Source organism: Talpa occidentalis, unplaced genomic scaffold (genome assembly GCF_014898055.3).
Source record: "Talpa occidentalis isolate TD23 unplaced genomic scaffold, MPIMG_talOcc4v2.1 talOcc4.17, whole genome shotgun sequence".
NCBI classification, from domain to species: Eukaryota; Metazoa; Chordata; class Mammalia; order Eulipotyphla; family Talpidae; genus Talpa; species Talpa occidentalis.
Window position 1 is genome coordinate 55482847 of NW_023601754.1, and position 24890 is coordinate 55507736.

The 24890-nt window shown below is 62.6% G+C and overlaps 3 protein-coding genes across 8 annotated transcripts; all 3 read right to left on the reverse strand.

The window, feature by feature from the left end:
- Nucleotides 1–275: 275 nt before the first annotated feature.
- On the reverse strand, nucleotides 276–14842 carry EHBP1L1 (EH domain binding protein 1 like 1). 4 transcript variants are annotated; one of them, XM_037517574.1, is made up of 19 exons: nucleotides 14697–14842; nucleotides 12289–12346; nucleotides 11996–12091; nucleotides 11669–11722; nucleotides 11410–11588; nucleotides 11193–11335; nucleotides 10575–10643; nucleotides 10319–10481; nucleotides 9747–10173; nucleotides 7624–7781; nucleotides 7491–7539; nucleotides 6477–7106; nucleotides 2127–2196; nucleotides 1963–2018; nucleotides 1748–1871; nucleotides 1382–1481; nucleotides 678–751; nucleotides 473–587; nucleotides 276–375 (listed from the first exon to the last, which is right to left on the reverse strand). In XM_037517574.1, the coding sequence occupies exons 1-19, from the start codon at nucleotides 14798–14800 to the stop codon at nucleotides 276–278; spliced, it is 2769 nt and encodes a 922-aa protein (XP_037373471.1). In that variant the 5' UTR covers nucleotides 14801–14842. The 4 variants fall into 4 exon arrangements, with proteins under 4 accessions (XP_037373471.1, XP_037373470.1, XP_037373472.1 ...); XM_037517573.1 differs by having other exon boundaries at nucleotides 8214–10173; XM_037517575.1 differs by lacking the exon at nucleotides 9747–10173 and having other exon boundaries at nucleotides 10441–10481.
- A 1876-nt stretch (nucleotides 14843–16718) lies between these two features.
- FAM89B (family with sequence similarity 89 member B) lies at nucleotides 16719–18192 on the reverse strand. 2 transcript variants are annotated; one of them, XM_037518269.2, is made up of 2 exons: nucleotides 17893–18192; nucleotides 16719–17503 (listed from the first exon to the last, which is right to left on the reverse strand). In XM_037518269.2, the coding sequence occupies exons 1-2, from the start codon at nucleotides 18190–18192 to the stop codon at nucleotides 17264–17266; spliced, it is 540 nt and encodes a 179-aa protein (XP_037374166.1). In that variant the 3' UTR covers nucleotides 16719–17263. The 2 variants fall into 2 exon arrangements, with proteins under 2 accessions (XP_037374166.1, XP_037374165.1); XM_037518268.2 differs by having other exon boundaries at nucleotides 16719–17542.
- An 800-nt stretch (nucleotides 18193–18992) lies between these two features.
- On the reverse strand, nucleotides 18993–20218 carry ZNRD2 (zinc ribbon domain containing 2). Of its 2 annotated transcripts, XM_037518271.1 has the most exons (4): nucleotides 20161–20218; nucleotides 19913–20064; nucleotides 19697–19781; nucleotides 18993–19358 (listed from the first exon to the last, which is right to left on the reverse strand). In XM_037518271.1, exons 1-4 carry the CDS (start codon nucleotides 20177–20179, stop codon nucleotides 19015–19017), a joined length of 600 nt encoding a protein of 199 aa, XP_037374168.1. In that variant the 5' UTR covers nucleotides 20180–20218; the 3' UTR covers nucleotides 18993–19014. The 2 variants fall into 2 exon arrangements, with proteins under 2 accessions (XP_037374168.1, XP_037374167.1); XM_037518270.2 differs by having other exon boundaries at nucleotides 19913–20214.
- Between the last annotated feature and the right edge of the window lie 4672 nt (nucleotides 20219–24890).

Here is a 24890-nt window from a genome sequence, read left to right on the forward strand (position 1 = left end):
CCCCCTCCCCTCGCACACACTCGTGCGCGCGCACACACACTCACACGCATGAATAAATACAGGCCCGACGGCGCGGCCGTCCAGCCCCTGCGGTCCGTCGGGGCCGAGGGTCTGCTCTCCAGCTCCAGGCCCTGAGGTCTCACGCGGCCGCGGGGAGGCCCCGGGTGCTCGGGAGCGCGGGGCTGCAGCGGCGCTCGCGGGCGCGGCGGCGGGAGGCAAAGCTGCGGGCCGAAGTCTGAGCCGGCCCAGGGGGCGGGGACTGGCCAGGCGCGGCCTCAGCTCAGCGCGCAGCGCTCGCGCCGGCTCAGCTGCCGGCTCAGCTTGCGCCGCCGCTGCTCCAGGCCGCGTTCCAGGCGCTCGTCCTCCTCCAGGGCGCTGGGGAGCAGGGCGGTCAAGGCGTGAGCTCGGGCCCGCACCCACCCGCCGCCGGCCGCCCCGCCCGCACCTGGCCGAGCGCGGCGGGGCCACTCACATGCGCTCCTTGTGGTCCAGGTCCCGGACCAGCTCGTCGCGCTGGTTCACCAGCGACACCAGCTCGTCCAGCAGGAGCTGCTCCCGGTGCTGCTGCGCGGCCGTTTTCAGCCAGTCTGAGAGCGGAGGAGGCCGGGGGTGAGGACGCGCCGGCGCGGGGGGCCCCTGCCCGCCCTGCGTCCGGCCCCGCGCGGCCCCCGCCCCACCTTCCGTGGCCAGCATGGCCCGCAGCTCCCGGCTCAGCAGCTCAAACCTCCGCTCCAGGTCCTGCTCCTCGATGCTGCGGGGCGGGGCTCCAGGTCAGGCAGAGGGGATGGGGGCAGTGCCGGCCCCTGATGCGCCGGCCCCCACCTCCCCCAAGGCTTCCCCCCAGTGCCAGTCCCCTTCCCCCCACTCCGGTCCAATCGCTGGTGTTTACACCGTCTCCCCCACGCCTGTTTTTTTTTTTTTTTTACAAAGAAACAACCCGTCGGGATCCACGGGATCAACGTTACTCGTGAGCAGCAAGCAGGGGCCTAAAGTGATTCTGAAGATTGATGCAAAAGGGAGACAACATGGCCTCCACCTGCCAGACCTCGCAGGCCCCCAGGGCAGTGGCTTCTCACCCCACTCAGGAAAGCAGCCCAGATGCCCGTGGGCCTCCCAGTTTTCCCTACGATAAAGAAACGGGCAGGAGGCTGCACTCAACACTGACCTTCCCGAGCCACGTGTGCCTCTGGCCCTACCTCGGTTTTCTCACTAGTGACAGCCTAAGGCATGCCCGCCTTAGACGGGATTTTTAGATAGAAAAATCTAAAAATCTAAAAATCTGAGCTGGCTGAGCCATTTCTCAAGGAGTTCTTTCTAGAAAGAAGCGGTGACTAGCACTAAGCAAACCGCTGCGCCCCGGGCGGCGGGCAGGTGCACTCACAGCAGCTGCAGCTGGTCCTGCCGCCGGATGAGCGCGTTCTTCTTGTTGACCAGTGTGAACCACTCCTGGATCAGCACCTCCTCCTGCAGTCTGTTGGCACCTGCAGCAGGCGGGGCCGGGGCTGTCACAGGATGGCCCCTAGCCCTGGGGTGGGGAGCAGGGTGCAGGGTTTGGGGAGGGGGCCTGCACCCTTGCGACTTCCCAGAAAGTCACTTCCCAGAGCTGTGTGCCTCTAGCAAGCTGCTCCCGGCTCAGGGCCGCAGTGCACCAGCTTGCCCGGGGCTTGCCCCAGCCTTGCCTCCTCCCACTGCCCCCAAGGCCAGGAGGAGCAGGGGGTACTGGGGGGCTCCAAGATGGCCGCCTCACCTGACTCCATGAGACTCCTTAGCTGTTTCTCCACCTCAGCAGCCCGCCCGTCGATCTGCCGCTGCTCCTGCTCCAGGGCCTGCAGCTCCGCGCACACGTACTGACTGGTGTCCTGGAAGCGTTGCTGGGGGCAGGGGACAGGGAGGGTTCAGCAGCCCAGCTGTCAGCTCACCCGTCAGCCCACCCGTCAGCTCCTCCCCCTCGGCCCTCCTTACCAGCCGAGCCTCCTCCCCTGGGCTAGGGGGTGGCTCCTCCGAGGGGGAACTTCCACCTGCAGACAGATACCAGACTAAGCCACCTCCAACTGTCACCTGCCCCCACAGGTCCCCAGCTCAGGCTGTGTGCACAGCTTGAGCTGAGCTGGGTCTGAACTACTCACCAGGGGGCAGCGGTGGGGTTGTGACAGTGGGTAGGCCAGGGGCAGGGCTGGGGTCAGAGCTCAGGCCTTCCTGTGGAGCAAGGGGCCAGTGAGGGCTTGGAGGGGCACCCCGAAGCTCCACCTAGGCGCAGTTGGAGCCTCACACTTGTTGGAGAAGAGGGGCCCTCAGTTCCAGGCCCTGCTACTTGCTGCTTCTCCAGTCCTGGAAGCACAGAACTCCCCTCATCCCCCAAAAGTGCCTCCTCTAGCAAAGCCCAGGCTTTGAGCCTTCCCTGGCCCCTGCACCTGAAACTCACTCTCCCAGCCTCACATTCGGATATCCTGGTTCCTGGGCCTCGCGGGGCTTTGTGAGAGTAGGGCGTGAAGGCTCCAGGTGGAATCTCTCCTTCCCTCTCTTCCCTCCTCCTCCACGGAACCCCCTCAGGGGACCTCTGAATCCTGTCACCTAGTGCTGGCACCTCGATCATGGCCAGGACCCCCCTCACAGTGAAACTGAAACCATCTGAGGTGAGCATCCTGAGCCAGCACCTCCAGCTCCTGGCCAAAAGGGGGCGCCCTCCTGCTTTATCAGCTCCCACACCAGCTGGGCTCCTCACAGAAGTCAACAGGACAGGTTGGCAGGACCTGCCCCTTTAGCCTGGAAGGGCAGGGTTGGTTCCCATGTGCCCGGTCCTGGCAACTTGCTGGGACTGTCATCCCTCGGGGGCCCCCAACTCTCAGCTCCGCTGATAGCCTGACCCCCTTGATGGCTCCTGCCCCAGCCGCCTGTGCAGGGTGAGAGGGGTTAAACGGCCCCACCCTGTGTCTCTCTGCACCTGCCACCAACACTGTGCCAGGACAGGGCTCCAGGGACTGGGGAGGGGGTTTGCTCACGTGTGGCTTCCCAGAAGCCAGAGCTGTGCCTCCAAGCTGTTTCCAGGCAGCCCTGGATAGCCCCACTCGCCCCACTCAGGTGCCATTTCTCTGGCCCGGGGCCAGGACAGTGCCACCCAGAGGCCACACGTGCTTCCCAGCGGCTCTTACCCTCAAGTCACAACTGAGGAGTCTTCCTAAAACCTTTACTGGACGGTGTCACTCTCCCCAGCACGCTTCCCCTCCCTCCCCCATCGCCAAGGCCTACTGCCAGCTCCCATCTCAAGTCCTACCACCCCAAACCCCACCCAGATGCCTCCTTCCAGCCACAGTGACAGACTTTCACTTCCCCAAAGCACTTCCGCAGCCCAGGCACCAAGTAGGTCTCCATGACCCGGTTCCCCTCGCCTCCTCCAGAGGCCCCTTGGCTCCCACCACCACCTCCTGGGCCTCCCCCATCACAGCTCCGATCCCTAGCCCACCCCACCATGCAGTTGGTTACCCAGGGCTCCCTTGCCAGAGGTAACACTGGCAGACAGAATAAGCCCAGAGAACGTGCCCAGGGAGCCTGGATGAACAGCAGGTGCTGACATCTGTAAAACACTCATGTGCTAGGCACAGAACCCTGGGCCCTGCTAACTTATTTCGTTCTCTCAACAGCCTGTGAGGCAGGAGCCACATCATCCCCACTTCACAGGGGAGGAAGCTGAGGTTTCGAGAGAGGCTCACAGGGGCCTGGCCTGGGGCCTGGGGCTGTATGATCCAAAGGCTGCCCCCAGGCCTGGCCACCCATTTGCTGTTTGCTACTGGGCTAGTCCCACCCACCAAGTCCCTGTGTCCTTGAACATAAATGGGGGAGAAATGCCAGCCCAGAGACACCTGGGATTGCAGGGCTCCAAAAAGGCCTCCGGGGGCCTCCCTGGTGGCACAAGGGGTTAAGCACCGCACTATGAAGCAATCCGCAGCCTCTGCAGCACGAGTTCCATCCCTGGCTGGTCAGAGAGAAACCCAAGTGGCGAAGCCGACCTCTCCTGTCTCGCCCGCTGCTCCCCTCAGCAGTGTATTTCACTCAGTCTGCCTGTTCTGTTCCCCACTCTGTCTCTGGTGAATCCTCTCACCCCCTGCATCTCTGGCCTGTACCCCAGTTCTTGTATGCGTAAATAAATAATAAATCTTAAAAAAAAAAAAAGGCCTCTGGGGAGAAACACGATTTCCCTTTGTGACAGCACCCTGCAGAGATGCCTCGATGCCACTTGGAGAGAGCACTCATGGGCCTCATCCTCAGGGCAAGAGCGCAGAGGGTTGAGGGAGCTTGCCCAAGGTCACACAGCCAGTTATTAGTGCTGGGCCATTTAAGAACTCAGGCTCAGGGGCTCCCTGGTGGCACGGGGGTTAGAGACTCAGCACTATCAAGCTAGCACCAGCCACTGCGGAATGAGTTTAGTCCCCGGCCAGGGGGCTGACCCACACAGTGCGGCAGACCTCTCCTACCTTGCCCGCTGCTCCCCTTGACAGTATATTTCAGTAGATCCTCCTGCTCTGCTCCCCACTCTGTCTCTGGTGAATCCTCTCACCCCCCCCAGCACCTCTAGCCTGCACCCCAGTTCTTATATGCATAAATAAATAAAATAAATCTTCAAAAAAAAAAAAGAACTCAGGCTCAGAATCTGTATTCACACCTGTATGGACTCTTCACCTGTAAAATGGGGTAATCACTCCTCCCTGGGAGACAGGCATCATGATGAGGAGCAGGGAGGGGCCCTGGGGACAGGCCAGACAGACAGAGGCCTCCACTGCCAAAGCAGGCAGACGCAAGAGAGGGGAGAAACCCCAACCTCAGCAACAACTAAGCTTACTCATGCCAGCTCTGATGGGAATTCCAATGCTTCCTCTTGTGTGACCCAAATTCCCCTTCCACACCCTCATGTGTAGCCCCTCCTCCAAGAAGCCTTCCTGGGCTGCATGAAATGCACCCTGCCCTCGTGCTTCAGCCCCACCCCAGCTTCAAGGTACCTGACTTCACCTCAGTCCAGGATTCTGGGAGCTCCCACAGGTAGAGCCAGGCCTGACCACCTCCCACTGCAGAGGTACAGGGATGGCCAGGAGGGAGAGTCCCTTCCAGTCCCTGGGTTCAAATGCTTCCTGTGGCACAAGGGCTGGAGGGGCACCTGGCTTGGAAGGATCAGATGCTGGGGGCTTGGGCCCAGAAGAGTACAGGAGGGAGCCGCTCCTTCAAGATTTAAAAGGCCACCAACACATTAACGAGACTGTGGCCAGAGGCCAAAGGACAGGCCTGGGAGGCTGTGCCCCTGAGTCCTGCCTCCCATGTCTCTGAGGGGTGCCTCCCCAGAGGCCGGGCCTCTGACCCACACTCCAGGCTTCTGCTCTCCAAGCCTGTGGGCCTTATGGGTGATCGGCCAGTCCCCACAGGAGACCTGAGCATTCCTGCTGCCACATTTTGGGTTGAGTGGGCCCCTCCCTTGGAGAACCCGCCCCCACACCCCTGCCATTTTTCACCTGCAAAACCCTGCCCAACTCAGCAGCTAGCTGACGTGGCTGCTTCTTTCAGAAAGCCTTTCCCAGTTTATTCCCACTGTTCCTTAGAACTCAGGGGTCCACCCCGGGCAGCCAAAGACTGGGGGCAGCCTGCAGAGCAGTGCAGTGGGCAGCACCCCAGCTGCTATGTGTCCTTGAGACAATCTCTTCCCTCTCTGGGAACATCTCCCCTTCGGTGGAGTGACCCCCTGACACCCTGGGGGACTGCAAGAGATGGGGGCCACAGACCTGCAGGTGTGGGGGGCCACAGACCTGCTGGGGTGAGGAGCCACAGCCACCCAGCTGGGCCTCCTATCTCCGTTATCAGAAAAGAAGGGAAACTGGCCTCTGGCATCTGGAGTTAAAAATCAAAGACAGAGGGGCCTCCCCTGGTGGCGCAGTGGTTAAGCGCTGGGTTGCGAAGCTGCCCACAGCCTCTGCAGCAGCCAGTTAGATCCCCTGCCCCTGGTGAGGGTCCCGCATGGCGCGCAGACATCCCCTGCCGCCCGCAGCTCCCCTCAGCAGTGTCCTTCGGTCCTTCTGCCTGCTCTGCTCCCCGCTCTGGCTCTGGTGAATTCTCTCGCCCTCCCGCGCTTCTGACTGTACCCAGTGCTCCTATAAATAAATCAATCTTTTTTTGAAAAAAATCCAAGACAGAGAATTTGGGGGTTGGGGGGCCCCTGAGAGCCCCCTGACAGTCCCCGAAGAGCCCTGAGCTGAGTGGGGGGCTTTCGGGGACGTGACTCCACAAAGGGACGCACCGCTGAAACCGCCAGCAGACTCGGAGGCTGGCAGCAGAGGCTCAGGTGTCCCTGACCGGGCCAGGGGCCTCTGCGCCTGCACCTGCTCCCTCCCCGGGAAAGGGCCGCTTGAGCCCGGCAGGGCCAGACGGCGCGCCCCCTCTCTGCGGCCCTGGGGTCCCCGTGGGCCCGCACCAGCCCTTGAGCCGCCGGGGACACTCACCGCGGGGCAGGCTCCGGCGTCGGGGTCGTCGGCGGAGAAGGAGTTGCTGTTCCGCAGCCGCGAGCGCCTCTTCTTGAGCAGGTCGGCGTCGCGCACGTGGGAGAAGCAGCCGTGCGCGCGCGGCGGGGGCACCGGCGCGGCCTCCCCGTTCGCCGACGGCCGCCGCAGTCTCACGCCGCCCCCGGAGCCCGGCGCCCCGTTCACCAGCCCCTCGGCCGGGGTCGCGGAGGCCTGGGCTCCGGGGGCCTCGGCGGGGGCCTCGGCGGGGCGTGCGTCCTGGGCGGCCTCGGGCGCGGGGTCCCTGGAGGGGGCCTCGGGGGCCGGCCCGTCCGCGCGGCTCGCGGCCTCCTTGGGCAGCTCGGGCTCCTCCGCCCGGTGCTCCCGCAGCCGCTGCGCCAGGTCGCCGGCGTCCAGGTCCTCGGCCAGGCCGGGCTGGGCGCTCGCCACGCGGTAGGTGCCGGCCGCGCCGCCGCCTTCCAGCTGCACCAGCTGCAGCTCCTGGCCGGTGCAGAAGGCGCGGATCTGGCACAGGTACGTCATGACGATGAGCTTGTCGGGCACGGACAGCAGCACCATGTCCGCCGGCTCCAGCAGCCGCGACACGCCCAGGGCCGCGAAGCCGTCGAAGGCCTAGGAACCCAGGGGCGCTGGGGTCAGCGGCGCGGCCGCCCCACCGGGCACCCCGGGGGGGGGTCCTGGGACTCGCACCCAGGGTCTGCCGACAACGCCTTCACCCTGTTTTGGGGGGGACGTCTAGCCGCAGGGCCCGCCCCCGCGTTACCTAGCAACCCCACACCTACGGGGGTTTTGGAAAATCTAAGGGAAAAAAGCTTAAAATATAACTGAACTATGTAAAATGAAAATTTTAATGAGCAAGAGTCCAAAGTGGCAGGATTTCAAAAGCCACTGCTGGGGTGCTGCCGCCCACAGATTCCTACAGACTGAAGGACGAACCCCAATCTGGGGCCAGTGGGGGGGCTGCAGAGATTTCCCTCCAGGGTGCTACCGTCTCACCTGCTTGTTGTTCTGCTTGATGTTGAGAGGGTTCAGGGAGGCGAAGTCACTGCAGAGAGAGCTCGGGTCAGGGGCTGCAGCCAGTGCCCTCTTTGCGCCACCCCCCACATTTCCCATGCCCACTAGTGCTCACATCTTCTCTGGGTAGAATCGGTGCAGGATGGCACAGAACGCCAGACCGTTTCGCCAGGATGTGGTGAAGTTGGTGACCCGGACGCCACGGTAGCCAGCGGTGACCTCCTGGCACCACTCCAGCAGGGACTGGCTGGAGCTGACCAGGGAAGCTGGCGCCTGGGGACACAGAGCTGGGCTCAGGGAATGGGCATGAGGGACCCGTGCCCTCTGCCCCTTGGGCACAAAACAGCCGAGCTGGGAGTCCGCAGGAGTCACCAGGACCATGGCCCAGAGCCTCTGGTCGCCTGCGCAAAAGGGTCTTCAGCTCCAGGGTTAACTACCGAGGTCACCTGCAAGGTCTGGCCCCCAGGCAAGGTCAAAAGTCACCAGCAGCCACACCTCAAGGTCAGCCCCGAAAATCAGCTGGGGGGTCCCCGCTCCATGCAGCGCAGGGAAGGCAGGGGTGGGGGGGGCATCCTGAGAGGCGTGGGGCTCCTGGTAGCTGAGCCCCTGCCCTGAGCACCAGGTGGGTCCATGCAGAGCCGCCGTCCGCCCAGCCCAGGTTAGTGGAAAGCAACAGGCTGGGTCCTCGGCGGCCCCCATCCCTACCTGGCTGCCCGGGAGCCTTCTGTCCTCTTCAGGCTCCTCTGGGGAAGAGGCCCCCGAGGGCCTGGGCACCCCAGCCCCTGACCCCTTGGTCGCCTGCGCCTCAATTCGGCTGGACTCTTGGAGGTTTCCCTCCACTGCTTTTCCCTTCTCGATTTCTGAGACAGCAGCCTCTGTTTTCTGGGCCTCAGAAATATCAGATTGGTTCTCTGGAGGCCCTAAGAGCTCTACCTCTGCTTGTTGGGCCCCCCAAATCCCAGATTTGGCCTCTGAACCCCCTAAAATACCAGCCTCTGCCTCCTGTACCTTCAAAACTGTAGTTTCCGCCTCTGTTTCTTGGGATCCTAAAACTCCATGCTTAGCGAAACCCCCATATTTGAGGGTCCCCCAGGGTTCAGACTCTGCTTTCTGGGCCCCCAAAGTCATAACCTTAAAGAGTGTAGTTTCTGTCTGCTGAGTCCCCAATCTCTCAGCCTCTGTGACTCCAACCTCCGGCTCGGAGACTCCCAGATCCCTCACCTTCGTCTCCTGGGCTCCTGCTGTCTCAGCTTCTATCCCTGGGGCCACTGAACCCTCAGCTGCTATCTTCTGGGTCCCCAATATCTCATTGTCTGCTGTCTCAAATCCTGGAACCCTGGAACCCGCTACCTGTGTTTCCTGGACGCCTGCTGCCTCAGATTTCATCCCTGCTGTCCTTGAACCCCTCCCCTCTGTCTTCTGGGTTCCTGATATCTCAGCCTCTCTCCCTGGCACCCCAGAACTGCCTACTTCTGTCTCCTGGACCCCCAGTATTTCAGATTCTGCTATCTTAGCTTCTCCCCTCAGTATCCCTGAGTCCCCAGATATCACCCGGGGCCCAGATATCTCACTCACTGCCATCCTAGTCTCTGTCCCCAGAACTCCTGAGCCCCCAGCCTCTGTTTTCAGGGTCCTCAGTCCCTCAGACTCTGCTATCCCAGCACCCTCTGACCCCAGGAGCCCTGACCTTTCTGCCTGTGTCTTCTGGGCCCTCAGTATCTCAGCTTCTGCTGTCCTAGTCTCTATCTCTGGGAACATCAGCACTTCTGTCTCCTGGGCCACCAATACCTCTGCCTCCACAGTCTCTGTTCCCAGGAGCTTCAAATCCCCAGTTCCTACCCCCCAAATTCCCAGACCACTAGATATTGCCCCCTGGCCAACTGCTGAGGGCGGCCCCTGAGACCTGCTCACCTGGGGCCCGGCATCTGCTTCTCCAACAGAGGGGACCTGCTCCAGGCCTGTCCCCCCGATACCAGGGGCTCTGCCCCTCACCTCTGCACTCTCTCCCTCCTGGCCTGCAGCAGCCCTGGTCCCTTTGATGTCACCAAGATGCCCAGAGTGCCCTGCAGGCTCTGCTGGGGGTGGGCCCAGGATTATGGGAGCCCCGTCCCTGGTCCTGACCCCCATCTTTCCCTGAGAGCCCCTTGGACCCCTTGGAGGAGCCTCAGGAATCCCCTTGGCTCTTGCTTCACATGTTACCCCTGGAGCCGCTGGCCCCTTAGTGCCCACAGGTCTCACCTTTGAGCTCTGCTCGGCACCCTTTAGGCTAACTTCTGAATTCTGTTCAGCGCCCCCAGCTCTGACCTCCGGACACTCAGTGCACCCCTCCCTGACCTCTGGCCCATGCTCAGCGTCTACTCCACTAAGCTCCGGTCTGTCCCCCGTGTCTCCCTCCTCAGCCTTGGGTGTCTGCTCCCCCTGAAAGTCTCTGGAGCCTCGGTCCTCAGCGCCTGGGCTCTGCCCTGCTCCGTGGGTCTCGGTTCCTTCCTGAGGGCTTGCCCGGTCCTGGGTCGCCTTAGTAGGACCCGCTGTTGCAGCGGGAGCCCCTGAGGTTTCTGCAGCCTCGTGTTTCCCTTGGGGGGCTGGGAGCCCGGGGGCATCAGAGCCTTTCCGGAGCCGGGGGGCCGGGGTGGGGGCCACATCCTGACCCAGCTGTCTTGAAGACCTGAGGAAAGACCAAGAGGAGGTGTTGCGGGGGCTCATTTGCTCCCCACTCCCAGCCGTGTCCCCACCCTTCTGACTGTGGGCTGGGGCACCGGAAAGGCAACTTTCCAGTAGGGACCGGGGTTGGGGCGGCTCCCAGAGCTTACCTTGTCTCCGGTGGGGTTCCTGGGGGCCTGGGGGCCTGAGGCCCCACCTGGCCCCCCGCTACAGTAGCTGGCTCTGACCCTTGGCCCCGGGAGGCCCTGGCTGGCAGCGCTGGGGCACTCACAGAGGCTGGGCTGGTCTCCTCAGCACTAGAAGGGCTGGCAGCTGGGGTGCAGGCAAAGCAGGGAGGGGGCACTGAGGGCTGGGCCCTGTGACTTGAGGTCCAGTGCCCACCACCAACCACCGCCTGGGCCTTACCTGCCTGCCAGGGCCTTGCTCGACCCTCCTCCTCCTCCTCGCAAAGTGTCTGCAGTTCCCGAGAGGGATCTGGAGTAGGTGATGGGGAAGGGGTGGGGGGCAGCGTCAGCCCAGGGCAGACCCTGCAGATCCGACACGCCCGCCACTAGAGTCTGGATCTACCTGGGTCTACCTGAGTCTACCTAAACACCCCGGCCTCAGGGCACCACCCCTGCCTTCAAGAAGAGACAGGCTCAAGATGGAGAGAGAGAGAGAGAACCAGGAGGACAGGGAAAAGCCTTAACCAGCCATGGGAGGGACGAGGAATCCAGTGACCAGGCGTGGGGGGTGGGGGAGCTGGGGCTGCAGCCCCACTCTGTGCTTCTGGTCCAACTGTCCCAGGCGGATGCAGTCATGGAGAGGCCTGGGAACCCGGCCTGCAGGACTGGGTTGAGCAGTTGGGATGCCCTGGGGTGCCCGGGGCAAGCCTGGGCGGTCAGAGTGGCCACGCAGGTGCGGACTCCTGGGGCGGGAGCTCCCCTCATGGGCGCGCGGCTGCTGACACTGCCCCAACCGGCTGTGGCTGTGGCACCGTTATCCCCCCTCCTGCTCTCAATCCACGGCAGGCTGGCAGCCCACCTGGCTGGGGCACACGAGCCCGGGCGTCAGGGGCCCCCGCGCCATTAGCCTCCTCCTCGTCACTCTCGGCAAAGTCGTCCAAGTTGCCCACGTCGCTGGGCTTCACGCTCATGAGGCTGGCCAGGCTCTGCATGTCGTCGTCCCTGCGGGCAGCGGGCAGGTGAGGCTGGGGTCACAGCTCTCAGGCAAGGGCCAAGGAGGGCAGGTGGGCACTCACGTGGCACGGCCCTCCCGCAGCAGCACCCCCGAGAGCGTGAGGCTCAGCTCGGCGTGCACCACCTTCACCGACTTGGGTTTCAGCCGCAGCCGCAGCGGGACTTGGGCAGGCACGGGCCCCGCGTGGCGGGCCAGGTCCACGTCCACCGTGGCCAGCACCTTCCGCTGACCCTTGGACTCCTGGGGGCCAGGAAGGAGCATCAGTGCTGTTCCTCCTCGGCCCCCAAGACGCGAGGCCACAGCCCACCCTAGGCACTCACATTCTCGATGATAAACGTCCACTCTTTAGCCTCGTACCGGTCCACGTGGGGGTCCTGGGGAGAGGGCGCACAGGGCCGCTGGGTGGGGGCAGCGCAGGGAGAAGGGCCTGCCTCGGGAAGTGCTGGGTGGGGACTGGCCCGCCCAGCTCCTCCAGATTGCAGCTGTCTCTAGATGACATGTGGTGGGTAAGTGCTACCTCCTCCAGGCAGACCTCCCGGGGCGCTCACTCCGAGAAGCCCCGCACCGACTGCCATGCTCGGTCTTGGGCCTTGGTTCTTGCCTGCTTGGAGGGAGAGCTCGCCAGGGCGCGATCACCAAAGACTCACCCTGTAGAGGGTCACGGAGATGTCCACGTTCTCAGGGACCATCCACACCACGCTGCCCCGGTATGGGTTCTGGATGCCCGGCTGCCAGCTGTGGGCCTACAACGGCAGTGTGAGTGTTCACCAGATCGTAACTCCCCCTGCTCCCCAGGCCTCGTCTCCAACCTTGACCCCGTCCAGCCCCCCCTTCTGTGGGTTCTGATCTGAACCGAGCCTCCACTCCTCCACCACCCACCAACCTCAAACGTCCCACGAGTCCCCCTAAAACCCGGACCCCTGCTGACGTCCTCTCCCACCTTGGAGCAGATTCTCCGGTTCCGCCGTGTCCACACCACCACCAGCTTATCTGGTTGCCTGGGGGGCGCGAGGGCAGACAGGGGCTATTCAGCGAGGCACTGAACCTCCCCATCTCTCTCAGGGCCCCCCTCCCCCCAAAGAGGCTGGCCATCCCTTATCTGGGGCCCAAGTGGAGTAGGGTGGGGCAGAGGCAGGGTGGGGACAGGGGCAGAGGGCAAAGGCCCAGACCGCACGGGCTGTGAGGACGGGAGAGGCAGCCGGTGCAGAGGCAGCCGCCCCGGAGACACAGACACAGCGAGGGCCCAGCGAGACACCGACTCGGAGGCAGGGAGAGAAGCAGCCCCGGGTCGGGAGTGTGTTGGGGTGCACAGCACACGCCCCGCTGGGAGGGGCAGAGCAGAGCAAAGGAGAGGAGTGACCTGCTGGGGCTGAGGACCAGGGGGAGAAGGAAAGAAATGAACAGCTGACCACAGAGGTCAGGAGTGAGCCGCTGGGCCGCCCTGAGGTCGGGGGTCTGAGCAGAGGCGGTCAGAGAGGGATGGGCCAGGCGAGGCCCCGGGGAGGAGGCCTCCAGGGAGACCAGGTGGCAGTGCAAGGGCGTGAGGCCTGAGGTGTGGGTCAGAGTTGGGGGGCGGGTAGAGCGGCGCAGGACCAGCTCGTGATTAGGACCCTCCCTGCCCAACCCTTTGCCGAGCCCAGGGGCCCAGCGGGTCAGCCATGCTTCCAACCTCTCACACCCAGAACCCTGGACCCGAATTCTGCAGGGCCCACAAGACTTCCAGAAGGTGCCCTCTAAGTTGAACTGCATATGCCAGGGCAGACTCGGAGGAGACAGTGAGAGCACAGAGGGCACAGTCCAGCACGCAGGCGGGCACACGGCTGGGCCTGGGGGAGAGGGGCCCTTTGCTGAGAGGGGCCAACTGCCAGGAGGTGGGGCACGGTTGAGGGGGGCCACCAGGCCAAGGGTAGCACAAGGGCCCTCTTGCCTGCATCCACTCAGTTCCAGGACACTGGGGCTCAGCGGGCTCACTGCTGGGGGTGGAGCAGGGCTCAGCGGTCTCCTATTCACCCCAGAGGATGCCACGGCCCAGAGATGCTGGAGCCTGGGAAGGCCACACAGCTGAGCTCGAGCCCCTGGCCCAGCGCCAGGCCATCCTCCCTGGCCCCAAACTGCAGGCAGTGGCCGAGCAAGGGCGGCCTTCCCAGAAAAGGGAAACCAACCAGGGTGCCTACGGAGGGTGGGGCCTGGCCGGGCAGTCTGACTCAAGCTGTGCACGCCCGCCTGCGGAGCTGCGACCTGGGCCAGGCAGCGTCCTAACCTGGGCTCCGGGAGGCCCTGCCTACCCCCTGTGACTCAGACGCATGGCCACTGCCCTCACCCTCGGCATGCCTTCCGAGGCCAAGCCTGGTGTCCCTCTGGCCTCACCCTGATACTGGGGCAGAAGGCAAAAGGCAGAAGCCAGAGTTCAAGTCCCAGCCCCAAGCCTTGTGACCAGGCCGACCCAGGCCCAGTCCCCGGCTGATCCTGTCAACACCAGGCTAAGGCAGTCGCCCAGGGGACCCCAGCCCCTGCTCCTTCCCTCCCCTTGAGCACCATGGTCCCTTCCTGCCAGGGCAGCCCTTCCCCTTGGGAGCCTAAATTTAGCCCCGCCTGGCCAATGAGGCCCCCACAGCTGTGCCCTAATCCAGCCAAGGGAAGCTGACACCAGCCAGCGTATATTTAGGGTGTGACGCAGGGGCTCGGGCAGCTACGGGGGGGGGGGGGGGGGCTGAGAACAAGATGCCCCTGGGCCCTTCAGCAGTCCGGACTGTCCCACACCCCCTCACGTATCTCTCCTGCTCTTCCACCTGGCGTTCCCCAGGCCCTCGCCTCCCGGCCCCCACAGCCTCTGAGGCCCTCCAGGCCCCCAAACTCCCGCCTCCCTCCTCATCCCTCTCAGTGCTCAGTTTCCCCTTTTAAGGACATGGTGGAGCAGCTTCAACCTCCAAGGGCCCACTCCAGCTGACCAGCGGGCAGGGGAGGTGGGGGCAGCTGGACTAAGTTCCATGGAAGTTGCTGCCCCAGCCCCTACGCCAGGGACCTTAAAACTTGCTCCCTTTTCCCACAGCACCCTGCGCCATCCCTCTGGCCCCAACCACCGGGAGCTGAGTGTAGCTGATTCTCAGGCACAGATGGACTCTCAGGCCTGGAAGTCTTGACTCCTTCACCCCGAAAGCTGCCCACACCTCCCAACTCTGCGGGCCCCACAGGCTGCAAGGGCACTTTTGAATCTCATGGCTGGGACACCAGGGCCCAAGGCAGGGTGGGGACCCTTCTGGGCAGTGGGCTGGAGGCAGGATTCTCTCAAGGCTCCAAAGCTGGAATCCCAGAAATCTGGGGAGCCCCCGCGCGTCCCGTGCCACTCACCATTTCTTGGTGCACTCCACCACCAGCTCGTGGTAACAGGCCACAAACTGGAACTTGGCGGCCCGCTTGCCCACGCGCTGCAGGCGCTTCCACACGGAGGTCATGGCCCCGCCAGGCCCGCCACCCGCTGCTCAGACCCGGGGCTCCCGCTGGCCCGCGACCGCCGGCCCGACCCGGGCGCCCATGGCCTCCGGGGCTCCCGTCCGCGCCGCCCGCCCCGTCCGGGCGGAGGTGTCCGAGGCCTGGATCCGGGGCCGCCGAGGCCCGCCGGGTGGCCAGGCGGAGTCGCGGGGTCGTCTGGGGCGCGCCGGGTCGCGGAGCGCCGAGCGGCGAGCGCGCCGTTTCCTGGAGCCGCACCCCCCGTCGGAAGGCGGGCGGGGCTCCGCGGGGCGGGGGCCGGGCGCGGGCGCGGGCGGGGGCGGGGCGGGGCGCCCGGGCTTCCGGGGCCTCGCGCCACCGCGGGCTGGGGCTGGGGCTGGGGCTGGGGGCGGGGGTGCCGGGGCCGCGGCGCCGGCCGTGTGGGGGGCCGGGGCTGGGGAGCCCCGCAACTCGGTGCCGCCCTCTCGGCCGCCGCGCGGCGCCTCCCTTCCTGCCCGGCCCTGGGGGTGAGTCGTGGCGGCCGCGCTGCGCCGGCCGGGGACAGCGACCCAGAAGGCGAGGGGCTGGCGCAGGGTCGCCCCGCGAGTCTGGCCACGGAGCCGGCCTGGCACCCGCGACGGGGCGACGCCTGCCGACACCGACGCCCTCGGAAGCGGGAAGCCGCAGCGCAGAGACCCGCGGGGGCGCCTCCGAGGGGGCCCCCCTTGGCCGGTCTCCGCTGCGGACTCCTCGGCTGTCCAGGGACGACGGCCAAGCGTCCGCCGGCTGCCTGCGGCGGGCCGTGACCCTGGGCCGAGCACTGACTCTGACGCTTCTGCCTGTGAAACCGGGGCGACTGCGAGGATGCACCGGAGCGGGGCCCAGGCCCCGGGTCTCCTGCCGCGGAGCCCGTTATCGCGACGCAGAGTGTTTGCTCCGCTCCCCGGGAAGCCTGGCCCGGGGCGTGAGCCGCGCTGTTCACACCCAGATTAGCGCCCTTATCGCGGAGCCGCCGGCCCGCCCCGCGGAGGCGCAGCAGGTGTCGCCGGGGAGACCCGCCCGGGCACGCGCCGCGCGTCCCCCCGCGGGCGCCGGTCGGGTTTGCGAACGGGCCGAAGTGGGCGCGGACAGGTCCTCGGCCCGAGCAGGGCATCTGACCGGGCAGGGGCGCCGGCTGAGCCGTCTCCAGGGGGCCGAGGGCGGGGGCCGAGCAGCCGGAGCCTGTGTGTCGCCTCAGCCCCCCCCCCCGCCGAAGCTGTGGCGGCGCCGCCCGCTGCGCCAGGCCCGAGCACGGCGCCCCCGGTGCGCAGGCCTCTCCCCTGGGCCCGCGCTGCGGCCCTTCCACTCGCGGCCCTCGAGGTGCAGCGCTGCGGGGCCCGGCCATCGGCATGAGACTTAAGTGCGTTTGGGGGTGTCTGGGGCCCCCGGCGCCCCTCACCGCCGCCGCAGCGCCGCGCAGAGAGCTCCGCACCCCTCTCCGGGGCCGAGCCGAGCCCTGGGGAGGCCGGGGCGCGGGAACTTCACCCCGCCCGCCTCTGGGGCTTCTTCCCCACCCGCAGGCCCTCGCGGGATCCCGGGCCTTCCTGGAGGCGCCTCCCCCTCCCCGCCGAGGGGCCCCTCGGCCCGCCGGCTCCGGCCCACCCATTTCCTGCGCCGCCCCAACTCCACCCCCACTCGGGGTGGAAAGTTTCTCTTCTCAAGATGGGCGGCTCCTTCCTCCCCCGCAGGCCAGGAAAGCCCTAGGCGAGGGGGGTAGGTTGGGCTCCCAGGCCTCGGGCCAGAGAGGGGAAGTGACTCGGCCGCAGTCACCCCTCCGCGCGCTCAGGGCCGGCGGCCGGAGGACTCGCGCCCCGCCGCCGCCAAGCCCGTCTCCACTCGGGGGCCTCGGGCGCCACCTGCCGGCGAAGCGCGGGGCCGCACTTGCCCGAGACCCGCTAGCTTCCCGCCAGGAGCCAGGCAGTCGGAACACAGGATCGCTGAGAGCGTTTATTCATCTAGCGCCCGGGGGCCGCCCCTACACTTAAATATCCAGCACGGACCCTCCCGGCCGTGGGTGGGCGCAGGAATGGGTTCTGGAGCCCTGGTCTAGGCAGTGGGCACCAGGGACCGGAGGTGGGATGCCCCTGAGCCAGCAGCTGCCAAGAGCAGCAAAAGGTTGAAAGGGAGTCGGGAGCCGGACACTCGTCCCAAGTCGAGAAGCCACGGAGGCGAGATGCGTGGGGCCCACCACCAGACTGAAGGGTGGCCACATCGGGGCACACAGGTGTGGGAGCAGTACCACGGGCAGAGGCTGTGTAGCTGAGGTGCCCACCTCAGTGCCAGCTAACCCAGATTAGGAGGATTGGCAGTTTTGCCTCTGGGGTCTCGGGCCTTGCCGCCTATGAAGGGAGCTGCTGTGAGGAAAAGCAGGCACTACCATCTGAGCACTTGCTGAGGGTTGAGATTCTGAGCCTGCTGCGGGCATGCACGTCCCCTGCCTCCCTGACACTTCAGAGGCTAATCTGGAAGGCATCCTGCAGCCACTGGTCGCGGGCATTGTGCGTCTGAGGCACAGTGAGGGGTGGCGGGTCTGGGGGCAGGCTGGCATCGGGAGGCTCCTCGTCATCGGACAGGCCGGCATCAGGTGGGTAGGAGCTGTCTGAGTGCAGGGAGGAGGACAGGTCCTGGCACAGGCTCAGGTCTTGGCACAGGTGCTTGTAGTCCTGGATTGACTCGTACAGGCCCCACAGCTGGCAGAGCAGGGACATGTCCAACTGCCGCAGCCCCACCTGCAAAAGACTGAGGGTGGGCTGGGGTTGGGGTCGAGGTCACCCCCTGGCCTGGCCCATATTCCATCTTCCCACACCTTCCTTAGCACAGTTTTCGTGGACATCAGATCCCCCCAAACGGTAACTCTTTAGGCAAAGTGACGGGCCCGCCTCTGCACAACGGGGACGGCGTTCAGCTAGCAGGGGAGCGTGAAACGGTAGGAACGAAGCCGTTGAAACGGCACGGCAGCTACTGGCGTGAGCAGAAACCCGCCTCTGCGGGTGCGGCGAGCCCCAGGCCAGCAGCCGCGGGCCAGGGCCCCCGAGCTCCGCGACAGCGCCCTCCCCCGCGCGGCCGCCCGGCGACTCACCATCTCTTTGCGCAGCGCCGCTAGCGCCGAGTCGAGGTTGACAGGGCGGCGCGGGCCGGGGGCTCCGGCGGCGGGGCCCGCGGTGGCGGCGCCGGCGGCGTGGCGGGGCCCGTCCGGGGCGCGGGCGGCGCGGCTCAGCTCGTCGTGGATGCGGCTGCGCTGGCTGTAGACGCGCTCCAGCTCCCGCCACGAGCCCCCGCTGGCGTTGAGCAGCCCGCTGAGGCCGCGCGGCAGCGGCGGAAGCCCGGCCAGGGCGCAGCCCGCGCCGCCCGGCGCCTCTGCGACGGGCAGCCCATTCATGGCCCGGCCGGCGCGGACCGCGATGCCGCCTCGTCCCCTCCGACTCGCCGCCGGGGCCGCCGCCCGCAGGCCCCGCAGGCCCCGCCGGCCGAGCCCAGCCGCCGCCCGCAGGCCGCGCTTTGTTCCTTCCCGACTCCGCCGACTCCGCCCCTGCCCGCCCCGGGTGGGCGGGGCCTCTCTTAAAAGGGCAATGGCTTTGGGGCCGCACAGCGCCACAACCCGAGGGCCGGGGAGGGGTTGAGGCCACAAAATGGGATGGAGGGAAGAGCCCCAGAGCGCGGGAGCGATCCCGTCATAGCTCCTTTTGCTCCTTCCCCGCTATTTAGTTACTCTGCCCAATAACTCCCAAGGAAAGGGACAGAAAAGGAACAGGACACTTTAGGGCCATACTTGGTTCCTAAGGTCCAAGTTGACAACCTGTCAGTGTCTGAGTGCCTGGGAGAGGCATGGGGTGGGGCAGGGTGATGGCACAGGATGGATGGATGCTCTGAGGAAGGAGAAGCTATCAAGGGACCTGGAACCCGGAATCCCACTTAAGGGTGGGGAATGAGAACTGAGTGGCTGAGGGATTGCAGGGTCCATCTCCAAGCCCTCTTCCCCAGCCCCCTCCTGATCCTCTGCTCTGGGGAAACAGCAGAAACAAGCTCAAGTCATCCCTCAGGGCATCAAAGAGAGCTGACAGGGGTTGGGTGCGAGGCCAAAAGCAGGGAAAAGGAGAGGCAAGTGGAGCTGGAGCCGACATGCACTCCCAGAAGCAAGAAAAGAACAAACCATACAAGAGGAACAGCTGTTTTTCTGGAGGTTTTTCTCAGGAGGGATTTTTTAGTGTTGCAGCTGCCGTAGGCTGCGCAGGGCCTCAGCACAAGCCCGGATGAGGCTACACAGCTGGATACTAGTCTCCAGGGAGGTGCTAGCGCCTAACTCTGCTGAAGCCCAGGTCAATTTCTGCAGGAGGGCCTCCTGTGTGGAGGCCACAACATCTGCATTTGGAGGCACAGCAGGAGGGGGTGGTCCCTGGGCTGCCTTGAGCCCTGCTGCAGCTCCCTCACAATGCTCTGGGCGGGGGACAGGGGGCTGAGGAGTGGGTCGAGAGCCCAAGGGGAGCTCCGAGGCAGAGGCGAGCTGGTGCTCCCGAGCTTGAGAGAGGGCAGCCTGGGCATTCAGAGCTAAAAGAGGAGAAAGTAGGTAGAATGGTCAGATGCCTGCCCACCAAAACCCTGAGTCACTTCCTTAACCGTTCCTGTGATTGAGATGTTTCCCTTGACCCTCTATAAGACCATTTTCTTCTTTGTATCAAGAGTTATTTATGCTTTTGCTTCATCTCCCCCATCAGGACTAATCCTGATTTGAGCTTGAACTCTCCCATTGGGAATGGCACACAGAAAACGTTTGGTGCTCTCACTGAATTAATGGCCCTCTCCAGAGCTGACAGAGAAAGCGCCCTGTCCCCCGCCCCACCCACTGTATCAACACGCTTCTCCACCAACCACGCTCGGCCCCTCACCCGGATTATCTTTATCCACGTCTGAGTCGAGCTCCTGACAAGCCACGCAGTAGATTTTCCGTTGCTTGTCTTGGAGGAGGATCGTCTAGGAGCCAGAAAGCACCGGGGCAGGGGTGAGACGACGGGCCGTGGGGTACAGAGGGGAAAGCTGGGGAGGGGCCGTGCGGCCGGATCCTCGGCCCCCTCGCGCATCCCACGTCCCGAGTGTGTCCTCACCCCGCAGTCCGCGCACGTCTCGCCCAGCATGCGGTAACCACGCAGCAGGTAGTCACCCATGAGCCGGGAGATGCGATCCTGCCGCTCCCGTCGCGCTTGCAGCACCTTCGTCTCCGCCTCGGTCGGAGGCTCCCAGGAGAAATCGTCGACTTCTGGGGGGAGAGAGGCACAAGGGGCCGGGGGGTCTCGCCCCAGCGGGTTGCCTCCCGTACCCCGCAGCAATAGGCCCGCGCAGCCCAAGCCCTCACCGGCGCCGTTTAGGGCCATGTTGCCGTTCTCCCGACAGACTCACCGGAAGTGACGCTCAAGCAGCGCGCCCGCCGCTCGGGCCCGCCCCTTCCCTGAGGGGCCTAAGGTGAGGGCGGAAATGACGCACCGGTGCTGCTCCGACGCCGCGCTGCCCGGAGTGGGGCGTGCCGGCCGCACTCTGGACCCGGCCCAGGGGGCGCTCCCCTAGGCGGGAGCCGAGAAAACAAAAACTTTTCTATCGGCGTGGCCTCGGCAGGGGCGTCTCCATGGTGACTACGCTCGGAACCCGGAAGTGGCGGTGCCGGGTCGCCCTTCCTGCCCGCCGCGGACCTAGGGGACTCCCAGGCGTGTCAAGTCCCCACCGGCCTCCGCCTCCCCGGGCTCTCCCTGTCCGCGTGGGCCTAGCTGGGGTCGGCGGGGCAGTGGCGTCATCGCAATAACAAGCCTCTCGTGATAACAAACGGCCCCTTGAGCGCGTGGCGCCCTTCAGGCCTCTGCTTCTCGTGGCTGGGCGACGCACGCCGGCCCGGGTCGCAACCGCCTGCTAAACCGTTCAGGGCTCGCCTGTTTCAAGGCTCGCCCCTTTGCTGCAGGATCGGTGCCCCCTCCCTCTGCTCGCCCCTCCCTCTGCTCGCCCCTCCCTCAGTTCACCCCCTCCCTCAAGGCCTGAGACGGATGCAAAGTAAACGCCTAAGCAGACTCCTGTGTTGTCGAAATTTGAGCCCTCCCAAAGCCTGCCGACTGGCGCGGGGGTGAGGGGCGGTGGGTGGAGAACGAGGGGTGCTGGGCCAGCACAGTTCCGGTTGTAGCTGCCCCGGAGCGATGCCTGCTGGAGGGTGGGGGTGAGCGACTTACCACGTCTGTGCCCGCGACCCTCACGCCTTCCTTAGGTAGGTTGCTGTTAAAATTACTACTGCTCGGTGACTAAAATTATTTGGCCGTGGTTACTTTTGTTTTCCCTCTCCCGTGTTCTTCCATATGCAGCCGCTCCCGTTTTAGGTTTGGAGAAGCAGGTGGTGCAGGCAGCATTCCCCAGATATGAAGCCTGCCAGTGCCTCGAGGCCCACGAGGGGCCTGGAGAAGGAGCTGGGACTAGACTCCCTAATCTCATCGGCAGCCTTCTTGGACTAGACAGCACCTGCTTTTACAATCTTACCTGGAGATTGAGTGCCCTACTGGCTCCGTCTTCCTACACAAACTCCCTGGGGCTGCCATTTTCTGACTCTGGCTGCCTCCTGCTTACTTAGAGGCAGGGCTTACACCCCTCTCAATCTCTCCAGCTACCAGCAGTCTCTTGGACTCAGTATGCCTGTCCCAGGGCCTGATTCCAGGACAGTGCTGCCAGGTGACTAGGTGAGCGACCCCTGGGCTGTCTCTTGGACTCCAGAACCTCCCGGTCATTAATGTCTTCAGTTCTCACCCCCACCCACCACCCTCTGCTGTCATCATGGCCAGGATCCACTCAATGGTCTGTTTTGCCTGGCACTGACTAAGACCTCACACAGACATCCTCCCACTTAATTCCTTCCGTTTCTTCCTCATGACAACCTTACGGAGGAGGTACTACTGCTATCCCCATTTTACAGAGCAGGAAAATGAGTAATTGCTTTAAAACATGAGTCAGGGCCTCCCGGTGGTGCAGGGGTTAGAGTCTCAGCGCTGTCAAGCTATCCCCAGCCATTGCAGCTAGTTTGATTCCCGGCCAGGGAGCTGACCCACATGGTGCAGCAGACCTCTCCTGTCTCCCCGCTGCTCCCTGCAGCAGTGTACTTCTGTAGATCCACCTGTTCTGCTCCCCACTCTGTGTCTGGTGAATCCTCTCATCCCCCGAACCTCTGGTCTACACCCCAGTTCTTGTATGCATAAATAAATAAATAAATATCTTTAAAAAATAAATAAAACATGGGTCAGATCTTGTCATTCTTTTGCTTAAACTCTGAGGCATCTCATCACATTTGGACAAAAAGCCAAAGTTCTTACTCCTGTCTCTAAGGTCCTACAAACATGACCCCCTCACCTCCTTTCACTCTGCTTACATTCTTCCTCTCTCACACTATTCAAGGGGATCCCCCTCACTTTTCTCCCCTCAGGGCCCCTCCTCAAGTTCCTCAGGAGAGTGGACAAGGCCCAGGCCCAAAGTCAGTGACCCCTGGGCCTGATCCTGGGCCTGTTGCTCACTGACAATGTCCCCTGGGGTAATTTACTCCATCTGTCTAGATTCCAGTTCCTCTCATCTGTAAAATAGTGCCAGAAGAGAGAGAGATTAAGAGACAGTTCTCTACCAGTCTCATGTTTATGCAGGTCTAGTGAGCAGAATCATTACCTTTGTCTGGACTATCTTCTCCAGGATGTGTTATAGTGAACAGTCTTGGATGACAGAGATAATGGCTCCCTCTAGTGCAAAGGGCAGGTATACACACTGCCCTTTAAAAAATACCTGGGTACCGTAAGGTTAGCGTTCCTCCTCTGTAGCACAGTTTCCCATGTGTGTCGATACCCATGGGAGTTCATCCGCATTGACTGCATGAGGCTTGAGGGTAAAGGAGTGTGACACAAATGTGCCCACATGCATAAACCTCGCTGTGCTGTGAGTGATAATCCTTTGTCTCTGACGCAGAAATCTCATGTCTTCTGCCTACATCCATGAAATTGTGTCACTCTAACTCGTTTATTTGAAAGTATGGTAAAATCAGAGGCCTTTCACTGTTTTTTTTTTTTTTTAATTTTTGTTTATTTTATTTATTGCATAGAAGAACTGGGGTATAGGCCAGAGGTGTGGGGTGGGGGTAAAAGGATTCACCAGAGACAGAGTTGGGAGCAGAACAGGCAGATCTACTGAAATCCAATGCTGAGGGGAGCAGCAGGGGGGCCAGGAGAGGTCTGCTGCGCCATGTGGGTCACCTCCCTGGCCGGGGATGGAACTCAGGTTGTAGCAATGACAGCGCTGAGACTTAACCCCTAGGCCACCAAGGAGGCCCCTTTCACGCTTCTTAGCTCTTTGACAATGAGGACAAAATGCTGATAGAAGCATGGTTTTCTGTAAGAGAAGGGATGAGGATCTCATGAGTTGATTAACAGGTTTTGGGGACAGAAAGACAAAAACCCAACAACCCAAGTTTTAAGGGAAGGCTAGGTGATTAGCAGTACATCTGTTGACCAATCTGTATAATCAGCCAAGGAACAGATGATCTTCCACTTTATTTCCTGAATGCCAGGAAGCAGGTTCAAAGTCAGGTGCCAGACATTGTCCTGGTTATTGCTAACTCTCCTCTGGGTGGGGCTGGGACAGAGGGGTAGCTCCTCACCGTCCAGTGGTCAGTCTCAGGTCTGCCCCATTGTAAAAACCAGCACTAAGAGGCATCATGGGAGTACAGAAACTTCCACCCGCTTTCGGACAGCATTTACTGCTATGCACACACACACACACTAAACGTGAACGAGGGGAATTTGCTACTGCTACGGAGAAAGACACACGAATCAGAACTTTGGCTGGGTCTCTTAGGAGAGGAGGGCTGTCACCACTGTGACCTGAGTTCCATCCCTGGCCAGGGAGCTGACCCACGTGGCGCGGCAGACCTCTCCTGTCTCGCCTGCTGCTCCCCTCAGCAGTGTGTTTCAGTTAAACCTCATAAAATAAAATCAACAAAAATTAAAAAAAGAACTGTGGTTGGAATTAGTTTGTTTTTTTTTTTAAAGATTTATTTATTTATACATACAAGAACTGGGGTGTAGACTAGAGGTGTGGGGGTGAGAGGATTCACCAGAGACAGAGCGGGGAGCAGAACAGGCAGACTGACTGAAATCCACTGCTGAGGGGAGTAGCGGGGAGGCAGGAGGGGTCTGCTGCGCCATGTGGGTTGCTCCCTGGCCAGCCGGGGATCCAATTTGTTGAGCAGTGGCTGCGGACAGCTTGATAGCGCTGTGTCTTTAACCCCTGCACCACCAAGGAGGCCTTGGAATTAGTTTTTTATAAATGGCTCTGGCAGCAGGTGGAGGAGAAGGCTTAGTGCCAACGGCAGACAGATTACGTGGCTGCACCACATAGTGGTGATGCTCAGAAACATAATACACGTTGTTGTATTTCCACAATAACAGGCATGAGGAGGGGCAGGCTTTTTGCTGGTTTTTCACTGTGGTGTGAATTGACCTTACATGTCTGTGAACAGGAGCGAGCTAGCTGATACAGTAATAAAGACGACACAGTGGGCCCTTGAACAATGGTGCAGGCTCACACATATGTGGATTTTTTAAAAATCAACACAGCTGGCCTCTATATGCAGGGGTTCCACATTCCTGGGTTCAACCGGAGGATTCAGAACCCAAGGATGTGGATGACCGCCCCAAAGGACTGGAGCATCTTCGGATTTTCAGATCTGAGGAGGTCCTCAAACCAGTCCCCTGCAGACACCAAGGGACAGCTGCACTCATGTTTGGGAGTACTCAAAAGTTATACGGGACATGTGAGAGTGGCACTTCTAGCCCCTGCGCTGTTCAAGGTCAACTGTAGTCAACTTTTGGTGTATGTTGTCTTTGGATCAGACACCATGCTAATAACATTTTTTTTTGGCTTCAATTCTTTCAATTTTCTTTTATTCAAAAAATTTATATATACACACACACACACACACATACATATATATATATATATATATATATATATATATATAGTCCATTGCAATTTTCTTTCTCTTTTTTCCTCTGGGCTGTTTATCTATTTATTTATTTATTT